Genomic DNA, 13,212 nt, shown 5'->3' on the forward strand with positions numbered 1-13,212 from the left:
GCAGGGAGCGGCGGGGCCCGGCGGCCCGGGGGGGGAACCGGGCAAGGGGGCGGCGGGGCCCGGCGGGCTGGCGGCGGCGGGGCCGGGGCAGGGCTGGGCCCCGGGGCCCGGGCCCATCACCTCCATCCCCGACTCGTTAGGCGGCCCCTTCGCCAGCGTGCTCTCCTCGCTGCAGCGGCCTGGCGGCACCAAAGGCAGCCTCGTCAAGAGCGGCATGTTCTGAGCGCCGGCCCACGGCCCTCGGCACCCGCCGCCCGCCCGCGGCTCTGAGCGGGGACCGGGATCCGGCCCCGCGGCGCAGGGAACCCCGCGAGTCCCCCCGGGGCCGCCCCCTGGGCCCGGCCCGGCCCAGCCCCGCAGCGCCTCCGCGGGCCCCGACGGGGCGGACGGGACGGGGGGGGAAGGGGGCTCCCCGGCAGGCCTCCCGCCGGTGTTTCGCTTTGTTTCTCCTCGTTTTCTTTTTACGAACCTCCTTCCCGCCGCCAGCCCGAGCGGACAAGTGTCTTGTCCCCCCTCCCGCCCCCCCGCCGCCCCCCGACGGGGCGGTTCTGGCTCCGCCGGCCCTCGGCTGGGTTTGGGTCTCTCCGCTGCCGACCCCCGGCCCCCTCGGCGGACGGCTTGTATTTATTATTAATTATTAATTATTCTTAATTATTCTTATTCCACGGTCCATGCAGTTTTTAGGCACCTCCGTTAGGGTTTTCTAATTTTATTTGAAGAGGCACAAACTCTAGCTATTAGTTGAATGTCGGCAGGTATGCTTTCTCTTTTTCTGTGTCTTTCTACGACTGTGTTCTGTGACTCAGCTGTATAGTGTTAATATCAGTACAGACTTGTCTAGTTGACCGTATAAATAATGTTTTCCCTTCTCGTAGTCTCTATGGCGTGTCTTTATGGAGAAATAAGGTTCTCACGGGTTCCGTTCCCTTTGCGTTTAGAGAGACCAGGTTCAGGCAATGATATATATTTTTGTTATCAGTTGCATGTCGTCTCATTATTTTTTATTATTTTTTCCCTTTTTTATTTTTTTCCCTACCTGTTGGAATATGTTTGTGAGCATAATCGTCATAAATTATGTTCAGGATTTTCAGATTTATTTATAATGTGGTTAAGATGAATGCTTCTATTTAAAAGGGGAAATATTTCTACATGTGCATATAGTTTTCCAAGAGTGTACCATTAACTGATTGTTGATAATAAAAACCAAAAGCAAATATAGCTCACCCCAGCTCTTCCCGCTTATTGTCAGGGGGTTGTTTTGGGGGGGTGGGGGGGAGGAGGGGCTCCTTTTTATTTCGGCAGAGACTGAAGGCGAAAGTCGCAGGCTTGGAACGGGGTGATCTAAAGGACGGGGGGGTCTTCAGGGATGTTTGTCACCAGCCTGCCCGTCGGGGAGGCCACGGCCCGGCGCCGGCTGGGGAGGAAGGTGCAGCGGATCGGAGCTTTTGTAGCTACCCCGACGGTGGAAAAGAGCCGGAATTAAGCTCAACCCGTTACAATTAAAAACGGAGAATGCAGCACAGGTCTGCTTTGTCCGCGGATGAGCCACTCCTGGAGTAACGGGGGCGAATTTTGCTTTAAACTCCCGCAGCTTTTTGGGGACGGGGCCTGGCGGGCGGCGGGGGCAGCACCAGCCCCGACGGCGCGGCCGGGCTGGCCCCCCCCCAGGGGCTCAGGGCAGCCCTGGTGCCACCCCCCTGCCGCCCAGGGCCACTGTGGGGTGACGGCGGGGCCGATGAACTCTGGCTGACTCTGGCAGAGTCGACGGGGGCGGAAAATAAAAGGCTGGTATGGGGAGTTCGGCTGTGGAGTGAAATGGCAGCGGCGTTCCCTGCACGGAGTGCCTGGGAAGGGGTCTGCAGTCAAGGGCACGGTGAAATGAGCCAGCAAAGCGGGGCGAGTGCTGGTTCATTAAAGAAAATACTTCCATTAGCAGTTTTAAAATGCTGCAATAAAATACACTGCTAGTTTTCTGGAGGGAAAAACAAACTCCCTATAGGCAATTATTGAATTCAAGTTTTGTTAACACGTGGCTCACTTTTACCAGTTCACCTGTTCTTCCAAATACCTGAGAATGGTTTAAGAGCATCTCTCTGCTCAAGGCACGCCGGCTGTCTCCAGGAATGACCCAGCTCCAGCCACAGCACAGCACTGGTGGCGGTCAGTGGCGAGCTCCTTGTGCCCGGTTCACTGTGAGGCATGGCCAAACTGACTCCTGTGTTTTAGGGATGGCGAGACCCGCTCCTCTAGCACCCCAGCCAGCCAAGGGGCATCCAAAGAGACCACTGCTGGTCAGGCCCTGCAGTGCAAAGCTTCCACATTACAGCATGCACCGTGATTGATAACAGGAGGAGATGACAACACACTGCTACATGTCTGGGTGTTTTCTTGCCATCAGTTCATTACTTTGTCTGCTAAAACCTGGGGTTTGCTTCTGATATGAGGGCTTCAGATTCCCAGCATTGGATCTAGCTATGTGTCTGCTAGGCTGGAGAACTTTCTCTCTCCTAATTTTGCTATGATGTAAACTGATTTGCATCCTAATCTGTCTTCCTCTGGATAAACTAAGTAGGCTGTGGCCTTAAAACCTCCCGTACTCCGTAGGGCTAAAACTTTTAAAATCTCTTCCAGAGCTGGAGCCACTGGCTCCTGTTGGTGACAACTCTTTACAGAAAGGACATCTGGACAGCCCCAAATGCTGCAGAGTAATGGGTCATACAGCACTAAGATCAACTCTCTATTACTGACCATGATTCTCCATTCATGTATCTGAACTTCTCCTTGGCCCTTCTGGCATGTTACAACCTTCTGTCTGGCCACATATTCCCTCCAATCCTAAATAATTTCCCCTCTGCCTGTAAATCTTTTCCCTTTGATCATAAATCTTTGCCCATATGACCATAAATCCTTACCCCTCCAACCCTAAATCCTTTCCCCAGCCCCCTCTTTCTGGTCACCCCCCAGCAGTGCAGGGGACCACAGGAGGCCCCAGACCATATGGACTGTGCCTGTCACAAGAACCAGCATGCCAATGAATTCATAAACCTTAACAATTGTTCAGTCAGGTAGAAATGGATGGTTTGAAAATACATGAAGCTTGTTGCTCCAGCCTGTTTGAAAAGGAGTGTTAATTAACTAAGTAATCTGCAGCATTGCTGCTGACCTTTCCAAGCACAGAGGCTAGGAGGGCCACGGGGCACCCAGCAGGAGCTCAGGCAAGAAGAAGACACCAAATGGCTGCTGATCAGTGGTGCCAGCGAGAGCCAAAGGGGCATGCTGGTCCCTGACACCAAGAGACAGCGCTCACAAGGCAAGAACCTCTGGGCGGAAGGACCTGGCAAGCACAAGGATGCTTCAGAGAAGAAATGAGGGTAATGTGTATCACTGGTGTTTTGACTCATGTTATTCAAATAAAGAGTAATTTCTTTTAGAATCCAGCATCAATCCGACATGAACACGTGGTATTTCTTGAGGAGTTCAAAGGTAAATTCACATCACCAATATGGCAAGCTCTAACACAGCAGTGTTTGTGGCAACGGCACCGTTTTGTTGTCTGCCCTGCTCTTTTCAATGCCGTGACTGGAATTCAGTCCTAATCCTGAATCTGGCTCTGGGGCAGCTCCCGCACCTTCTCACTTTCTTCTCCCCCATACACAAACAAAAACTTGTTTGCAATATGAATCTCCAAGATGGATGGATATTTACATAACAATGCAAAATGAATTTTATTTAGTAAGGATTATGTAGCCAGCATGCAGGAAAATTACAGTTAATATAAAAAAATTGTTTTCACCAATAAACTAATATGTCTAAATGGTTTAATCTTTACATATCGATACCTTCTTAATGAAGCTATCAAACTATTATCAACTCTTTGATTTCAAAGAGTCAAACATTACTCTATAGACCACCCTCACCATCCGTATGGCAGAGCAGCACTACAGAGGCCATATTGCAATGGGATCTGAAGCCTGCTGCTTCTGTCATCAGTTCTCTTTCATCCTGAGAGCTGTTGGGGAACAAAACAGTGGCTTCATCTGGGGTGCTACTAAAATGTGTCTCCACCTTAGAAAACCAGCTTTGCTCTCTGTGCTTTGCACAAGACCTCACCAGGTAGGCCAAGGCCAGGCTGTTTGAGAGGAAGCTCATCTTCTCACCGCGTGGGGGACTCATCCAGCTCCAGCTCAGGAAACTTTCGGTGTGCAATAAAGCTCCCATTTCCTAGGTGGGACATTTCCTGTGGAGAGAGGAAATCAGCCTTTGGGCTGATCGTCTTCATGACGATCACATCAGCAGGAAGTTTAACTATCTGCATGTGGACAGGAATGTCATTTCACACGGTTGTGCAGTTTCAGGCCATGTTTTGACCCAGTCCTTTCTGGAGTACAGGCAGAAGGGGACTGCAGACATTTCCTGCTGTGTCAAGCGGCTCAGAGGAAGAAGTTAGAACGTAGAAAGTCTATCAATCGCATTAGATAAAACTTCAGGGTAGTCCTGGGATGTGTGAGAGGAGCTATACCTTTCCAGAGGTCTGAAATATAACATCAGCACAAAGGCCTCTGTCACTGGGCATAAGCTGTGGACAGGGCCTTCAGCGGCATTAACTTCCATATCATTTAACAGAAAGACATTTATAGAAAAAAAAATCAACACATTTTTTTCCCTAAAGATAAAATCTACCAATGGAGCAAAGCCCAAATGTTGTGAGGTGAACACTCAGCACCTTGAGAGCTGCTGCACAGGGGAAGCTTTAATTCTCGCTGCAGTTTATCGAGGCAGTGTTAATGGAGGTAAATACAATGTACGGTTACATGTACGTACTCTACAGACTGTCACAAGGGGCAGGTTGGTCTTACCTGCCCAGCCTGGTGGGATTCACAGAAAGGTGGCAAGAACGATGAAGGGCACATCATTCTAGATAGGAGGAAAAGTTATTTGTATTAGCAAGAGAGTGTGCTGTGGTGTACAAAATTACATTTATGTGAATACCAAAATACTGACCGGACTGGAGATGCTAGGTTAGGCATTCTTGTTTTTTACCTGTTTAATCTTACCTTGCAGGAAATGTTTCCCTCTCCCAACAACAGTGCTGCAGATACCCATGGCCAGCTTGTAGCCCCCTACCTAGTGGTAGCTAGATCAATGATATTGAGTCAGGTTTACCTTAAAAAGTGTATCTTTATTCAATGGCATATTTACACAAATAAAACCACACGTAGCGTGCCTCTTTCTTCTGGGGACCCCCGTGCAGCTTTGAGTGACAGAGCTCCCAAGGAGCAGTTGATAACACCAATGCTAACAGGGAAAGTAAACTCCTGTCCTTCCTGCACGACTCTTTCTTCCTACAGAGATGGCTTTGATCAGAGTGTTGTATGATTGAGAATATGTTCTTCCAAGCACCATTACTTGCTTATATCACCAGGGGAAAAATCTAAAAGGATAACACATAACAGTGCCATCATTTGATTCCTGCCTTAATATGGAGCAAGTTTAGCATTAGTTAAAGGAGGTGCCTCAACACCTAGATAATCAGACTGAGACCCACGGCCACGAGATTTTGCTAAAGTAAACTTTTTAGCTAAATTCTGAAAACCACTGAACTATTAAATAAGAGTAACCAGCCAGTACAGTCCTGTTTAATAAAAGCTTCTGAAAGTGATATAAAAACACCCATTTAATGGTTTAAGGCAATCTCAGCTTCCCAGAGATGAGACCTTTAACAAATACTTTCCTCCTGAAAGATTTCTTGTGTGTTCTTCTAAACCATCCGCTGTTGCTCAGTTCCAGAAATAAGTTCACAAACTGCAGATCACAAATGTTAAGCTGCACCTTGTTTCTATATTCTAACAGCAAATGGGAGCATGTCCTCCCAGATTTGCTTCATTTACCTTTCTTCTTTGTCTTTCTGGGTGGACAATAGTCCTGGCTACCTTCATGCCCTGTGAAGTGCTTTCAGCCCTGGACTAAGTGCATTGCACAGCTGAAGTCAAGTACTCGTGTCTGCAAAACTGATTCATTTTTCGTATTATTACTGATTACTTCCATTGATCAATACTTTCACTGGTGCATACCCCTAATACATTCAAATGTCAATGTGGGAATTAATTATACCAATTTATTTCCTTCCAAGGACCATGAAATCCAACTTTTCCTGAGATTTTGGGATATAAACATAAATTTATGACCAGATTTGTCTCTAAAATTGTCCAGAATCTCTTGTACAAAACCTCATAAGCTAAAATAATTTTGAAGTATTTTATTTCTAAGGCATTTTTACAAATATATTTTAAAGTAATACAAATGAAAATACTTAATCACTCTAAAAATTAGCACATTGAAAAACTTGCAATTTCTACACACAGTTACAAGTGAGTTCTGAACAAAAAGGGGTTTCTCGAAGCAATGAAAAATATTAACGATACAAGAGATGATTCAATTATATAACTGTGTATTGTAATTCCCAGTGATTTATAAAAGGCAAAATTCAGATATGCTATACAATAAATTATCGTTAAGATGAGACTACATTTTGGTCTAATAGAATCCCATTATTTAGAAATGGAAAAAGAAACCCTATTAGATTATATAGTTAATTCTCTGCCAGTGCTGAGGTCACTGCTCTTTCACTCTCAGCTCCTCTACATGAAAATTGTTGGTGCAGTTGAACGGCCTTCTTCACCAGACAGGGCTATGGAAATAAAAGAGTATATGTGTGTGTGTGTTTATCTGTGTGTCTGTGTGTACGTATGTGTATGTATATATATATATATATATATATATTTTTTTTTTTTTTTCTGGACCTGCAGAGACAGAGAAGATTCATCTACTGGTGGTTTCAGTGTGATGTAAGTAGAATACCACTTTTGAGAGCAAAACCATAGCCTGGGAGACACTCAGTTGATACTGAAGAAACACTAGAAATGTAATTTATCCTGCTCCTTCTCTTAGCAACCCTATGATTTCCACCTAGAAATGGCTGCGAGGCTCCAGGTGATGCCCAGCACCATTTCCAGCCTGGCACCAAGCTGCCACGTGGCTTAGAGAGTAGCAATGACAGCTCCCAAAACGCCTGAGCCATCGATGCTGACACAGGCAGGGCCAACACCTTCTGCTTCAAGGGGCTGGGAAAGAAAAACCTGCTCTGGGCAGAGGTGCTGCTGTTAGTCCAGCATCATTACACTTCAATGTGTGAGTTTAACAAAGTCACTCTTAACCACGCTGATGGCTACTAAACAAAGGTGCTAAAATTATTGCTTACTTTCAGTGGCTGTCTGCAAGAGAGCTGAGAAATAGTTTGTGTGTGTTGCGGTGTCAGGAGGCACAAATCCCTTCACCAGTGGTGGTACAGAGCTAGACAAGCACCAGTTTTAAACAAGTATCAGATAGAGCTGGTCAGCGTGGCTCCATGAGAACACCATAGTTCAAAACCCATGCCAAGCTGATGTTCTAAAGAAATGGCTTCAAACTTATTTTATTGTCACAGTGTAATTTATTATTATTATTTTTTTGTAACAGAAGCCCTCTGCTGGATAGCTGTCCCACCAGCACACATCTCAAATGAAAGAGATGGCACTGATGTAGAATTGATGGAAAAGAAGATTTGAACAATTACACAAAGCAGATAAGCCATTAACTTCTACCAGGATCTAATGACATGCTCTACAGGACATTTGGGCTGCAGCCATAATTAAAGCGGGCCCTGAGTCATTCCAGTGTAGCACCAAATATTGACAACAGGGAAAAGAAAATCTCTGGTGTCTTCTGTGTGAGGGTGGGCTGGGGTCAGGCTGGTGTCTGATGCAGGTTGGGAGTGAAATATATTTGGGATACCAGGCTGTGAGACAGAAATGGCATTTTATTACTATATTATTTAACAGGCTACTGGCTGGAGGCATAATCACATCTGGCTAAAGACCTCGACCTGCTTTTCCGCACTGTGTCACCTGTAGGAAGGATATTATTCTATTATGTTAAATGTTGTATTATTCTCCTAATCCCATGCTTAAATTACTCAGATATTTAAGGAGTGAAAATGCTCTTCTGTGGGAGTGACCCGATGGATCTCCTCTTGCAGTCAGAGGCAGCAGGGCTTCACTTGGACACCCTCTGCACCCCCAGAGGTGTATCAAGCACCCAGCCTCACCTTCATCTCCCAAAAAAGACCCTGCCCAGGTCTCCCTGAGCTCGTGCACTGCTGAGATTTCACTTGCAAGATGCCAGCAGCTCCTGCAGCATGTGGTGCATAGACAGACCCGAGTCGCAGAGGAGAAAAAACATAAAACAGCAGCAGCCTGAGATTGTGTTGTCTGGCATGAGACGAAAGACTCCCCATCCCCATCCCCATCCCCATCCCCATCCCTGTCCTGAGGTGGAGTGTGGGGGTATGGGGCTGGGGAGTGAATGGTCAGGGATGGTTCTTGTGGGGCCTCCCTCTAAATTAATTCCTGAAATTCTGCCTGGAAAACTGTAGTGACCAAAGCTGAAAAACCAAGGGTCCATGGTTTTCGAATGTGTTGCTTTTATTAGCTGATAAATGCCACATCCACTTTTAACCATCGCTTGACGAAGGCACTGACAGCTGTATTTGCATGTTTGGTGGTGGGTTTATTTTTTATTTATTTTTATTTTTTATTTATATATTTATTTTATTTATTGGCTTGGTTGTTTGTTTTTCCCACCTGTGGAAAAATTGTGAGAGATGAAGTGGAGGAAACAGCCCACAAGGTCAGTTTGTTCAATTACACTGAAAAGCTCCTTGCAAGGTAGGAACATCAACCAGCCTACTCTGCCAAAAGGCAGCCACTAAGACTCTTCATTGCTATCCTGGGCCACTTTAGGATTGCTTTTAAGCATACATGCAAAGTCACTCTTGGACACAAGCTCATTCCTCTTCCAGCAGTACTGCCCAGCAACTTGGAAAAAGGTCCCCTCCTTTCTGCCTACCAACTGAAGATGGACTTAGTAAAGCTCATACTAGGCTTTGGCCTAGTTGGTCAGAATTTTGCTTTAAGAGCTTCTATGTCCAGCCCCAAATTTTGTGTGAAAATGGTTTTATCAATGGCTTCACCTCTGCAAGGCAACTTCCCCACTCACAGCACTGTGCAAATATTGCTGCAGTGGCCAGAGTCAGGAAAAAAAATAGTTGTATGCTATTTTTATTAGGTTTCATAATAACAAATATTTAGCTTGTCAGTGTCATTTGTTAACATGTAAAAAACTGGATAAATAAACCTAAATCAGGCTAAATATATTCTGCAACCTAGTGTGCTCCTTAGGGACTTCATGTCATCTGGGGAGCAAGTGGAAGGAGACTGCAGTGGAAACAAACTGTAAATGAGCAGAATTAATGGAATGGTTCCTCCCTTAAGACAGACATCTTCAGTGCTAACTAAGAATTTTAAAATACTTCAGTGAAAATTTACAATAGGTTTAATTTTATTTTTACTGATCTGTTTGAAAAAATTCAACTGGGAAGTCTTCTTCAGAAAGCAAATTATTGTCGCTGCCTCCCAGCACCAATTTATTATCCAAAGTAATAACCTTGGCAAAAATGCCTGTTTCAACTCTTGAATAAGAACTTGGTTCACATGTCTAATGCCCTGTGTAAGAGAATTAGCAGAAACTCATCTCAATGCGGTTTCAAAAGAGGAAACTAAGCAGACAGCCTTGTTAATTTAGCATATAGACTTGGAATAAAGTACAACATCCATCATCTCTTGAAATTCAATTAAAAATTGGTCTTGTGTCCAAGGAGAAGGAGCCAATTTTCTGCTGGAAGCAGAGCCTCGGAAGATCACTAAAACCCTTTTAATGGCTCTTTCATTGTGGGAGCCAATGGGAATAAAAAACCAGTTTGGGAGTTCACGTCACCCCTCCCATTAAAACCTCCAACATGTGCGATCCTCGGGCCGGGCCTCCGGTTGTCGATGCCATGCTCATGGACACATGGGGCATTCAGATCTGCTCCTTCGGTGCTTCCTGGGAGCCGTCCCCATGCCTTGGGAGCTGCTGGGGTGCCGAGCCTCTGGGTTGCCCCCTGAGTAGAGGGCAAGTGCAGGGGGAGGCCGTGGTGCCTGGCCCCTGTGCTCTGCGCCTTGCAGGCCCTGCTCCCACCGGCGGGGAAAAGATGCTGGCAGACACACTCTGAGGTTTAATATCTGGGGAGAGGGAAGCCTGAAAATATGTTAACAAGATTTTCAGCATTAAACACGATTTTGTTTCAGATTTCAGCTGTTAAACATCTTAATTTGTTTTTGCTTTTTGCTCCGGTAGCGTAATGCTAATAAACTCTGACAGCTTGTGACTCCGCGACGAGGAGGTTTCTCAAACCAATCTCTTTGCCTGAAATTTGATTTACAAAGTGCCTCAGTCCTTCAGCTGGATGGCAGCAGTCGCCGTCACAACACTTGTCATGTCTTGAAGTGGGAGCACACATTGGAAGCCTTTGAAAAGAGGATGGTTTTTACTTGTTTGTTTATTTTCTTCTACTGCAGGATTCACTGAGACGAAATAATCCTGTTAACCATTTTATATCCTCTTTTTTCAGTAAGCCCGTTCCTGAAAATGCCGTCATGTAATGTCTGCCTCACTCCCAAAGAAACAGTGGATGTTTTCCTGAAATGAAAATTAAACTCTAGCTGCAAAACCTAGGCAGCATCTCTGAACTTTGTTTTTATGGTATATTATATTTTTAATATGAATCCATTTTTGGACGAGTTGGTTTAGTGCAGTAAGCATTCAGGCTCATACGTTCTCGTTCCAGACCTACCTAACTCTGGGTTTCTTCTCACCAGCAGCCAGGTCAGGCACCTCTCTGGGCACTCATCTTACAGCTGCAGGTCTCTGCTGACCCACCAGGGCTGTCTGCTCCAGCTGTAGGCCAGCCCCAACCTTATCTGGGTCACCACTTCCCTGGGAAATCAACTGTTTGTCCTCTCAGTGCCCTCTGTGGTACTTCACAGGCTGGTGAGGCCGGCAGAGCCCTCTGGAGGCCCTGGCTCCAGCCCCTGCTCCAGCAGGGACACCCACAGCAGGGTGCCCAGCACCACGTCCAGGCAGCTGCTGAAGATCTCTAAGGAGGGAGATTTCATATCATGAAAACCCAGAGAACAGGCATGAAAACTAGAAGATGAACACAGACACCCGCTCTCAGAGGCGTTCATCCAGGCTGCTGCCAGTACTTGACCCCATGCTGAAGAGCTACCTGGAGGCTGGAGCAGAAGGTTTCGGCTGGCTCCCTCAGCCCAGGTGTAGGCAGGAGATGCCCCGCTGGCACGGCGGGTGTGCTCTGCATCCTGGTGCTGGGGCTGGCTTCAGCCCAGCTCGGCCAGCTGCTGGCAGCACAGCTGAGTCAGTGCAGGGCTTGCTGCTGGCTGCGGGCCTTATTCCTAGACAGGCTGGCTCCGCTCCTGACGGGCTTCTTGCTCTGGTGGCTTTTACTGCAGTAGCCTGATAGCCAGGTCTCTCTGAGCTCTGCAGCACTGCACTGCGGTCACAGTAAGAGCTAACTGCATGCTCCGTTGCATTTTTTCAAATTTCATTTTTGCTCTCCGTACAGAGTTTCCAACATCTTTATTGCCATGGCTCATCCAGGTTGTAGCCCAAATTAAATTCGCTAGTGAAGACATCCTTTCTCTCGGCAAATTAGTTTCTGTGCCCCATTTATCCATTTGGAAACAGACACGTAACAACATCTTTCTGCCTCACAGGGGTGTTTTTCAATCCTATTCCACTAACGATTGCAAAGTGCTGTGCTGCTTTCTGGGGATGCTGGGCCCTGTAAACATCAGTCATCGCACGTGTGGGCTGGGAGGAACCTGCAGACTCGTCTCCCTTTTCTCTCCGTACTACTTGAAACATAGTTGAGACACCTAAAGAACAAATTCTGATGCTTTCAAACATGCCCTGTGGCTCTGGCTATCTGAGGCCTGCTGAAGATGTCTGATTATCTGGGGATTTGATATTCTCAAAAACCCCAACTCCCTGAAGCTGGGTGCTCAGGTGTTGTGGTATTCAAAATGACTCAAAATCTTGTCCAAATTGTTTTGTTTTTGTGCAACGTGAAGGAAGTAATTGATATTTGTGTGCAAGCTGCAGCTTGGTACTGTCAAAACAGAGACATTTTTCCTTAAAACTGTAAACCAGTAAAATGATAGTGTAGAATATGTTTTATCTCTGGGATGAAAAGTAACAAGGCAGACCGTGCAGAAATACGTCTTACCACATTTGCCTTGCTAGCCACAGGGATTTAATAAAGATTATCAGTGCAGCATGCACATAGCCCTGCCTCAATTGGGATGCTTCAATCGCCTTCTTACCTATGTGTTTCTGCAAGAGCCCCCACGCAGGCAGTGTCTGCCCCGTGTGCTTGCAGCTGCCCAGAGCCCATCGGGCAGGCACCACATTTGTTTACAGCCCTTTTTTTGAACCGAGGCTGGACAGCAAGTGATAGAAAAATGCTGTATTGATAAATTGGGAGAATTTCTGTCTTCCAATTTAACCCTGGCATCTGTGGGGAGGCAGATTACTTTTTACTCCAAAGCTTACCCAGCACAGGTCAGCCTTCAGCGCCTGGGTTGGCAGCACACCAAGTGCACGAACACAGCCACATGCTGCTCAGGTGCAGAAGGTGCTCAAAAAACCTTGAAGCAGCAAGGAGAAAGGTATTCACATGTTGCATTCACGCTGTTAGCAGATTTTCCTATTCAAGATGAAGAGATAGATTGAGAAAGCCAAGTACTGAGCGACAATTTTCCATCCTAAACTTTTTATCTGTGTCTATACCTTGCTCAAGTGCTTTGTCTAGGCAAGGGACCGCCACTTAACATCCAGCCTCATGTGAAAAAGCCCAGCTTTGAGGGTAAAGATCCACCTACATAAATTCCACCAGTATATGGAGAAGTGTGCCCAGAGGATCTGAGCTTGTGCAGCTCAGGCTTTCTCCCCTCCCACCCTGACGTGCCAAGCCATGCAGCCTCCCGAGCTCCTCCATCCTTGGTTCACCCAAAGGTCCATCAGAATCAGGTCCAACATCTGCAAAGGTGACTTAAAAATGCAACTTTGCAAGTGGAACTACAGCACCATCCTCTGCACTGAGCACAGGGCAGCGAAGGCATCAGTTAGCTGTGACCATTTTGACATCCCATTCTTAGGAGCCTTGTACAGACAAGTGGTTTTATTCTGTCGTGAAAGTCTTCTCCCAAGATAAATACG

The 13,212-nt window shown here is 46.5% G+C and overlaps 1 protein-coding gene across 1 annotated transcript in view; it reads left to right on the forward strand.

Moving 5' to 3' along the window:
• PHOX2B (paired like homeobox 2B) overlaps positions 1 to 530 on the forward strand; it is a 2,901-nt gene extending 2,371 nt beyond the window's left edge. The window contains exon 4 of the mRNA XM_035326170.1: positions 1 to 530. This exon is cut by the window's left edge and continues 27 nt beyond it. Coding sequence (XP_035182061.1) covers positions 1 to 223 — 223 coding nt within the window. The 3' untranslated portion in view covers positions 224 to 530.
• The last annotated feature ends 12,682 nt before the right edge of the window (positions 531 to 13,212 follow it).

This window comes from Oxyura jamaicensis, chromosome 4 (genome assembly GCF_011077185.1).
Source record: "Oxyura jamaicensis isolate SHBP4307 breed ruddy duck chromosome 4, BPBGC_Ojam_1.0, whole genome shotgun sequence".
Classification (NCBI taxonomy): Eukaryota; Metazoa; Chordata; class Aves; order Anseriformes; family Anatidae; genus Oxyura; species Oxyura jamaicensis.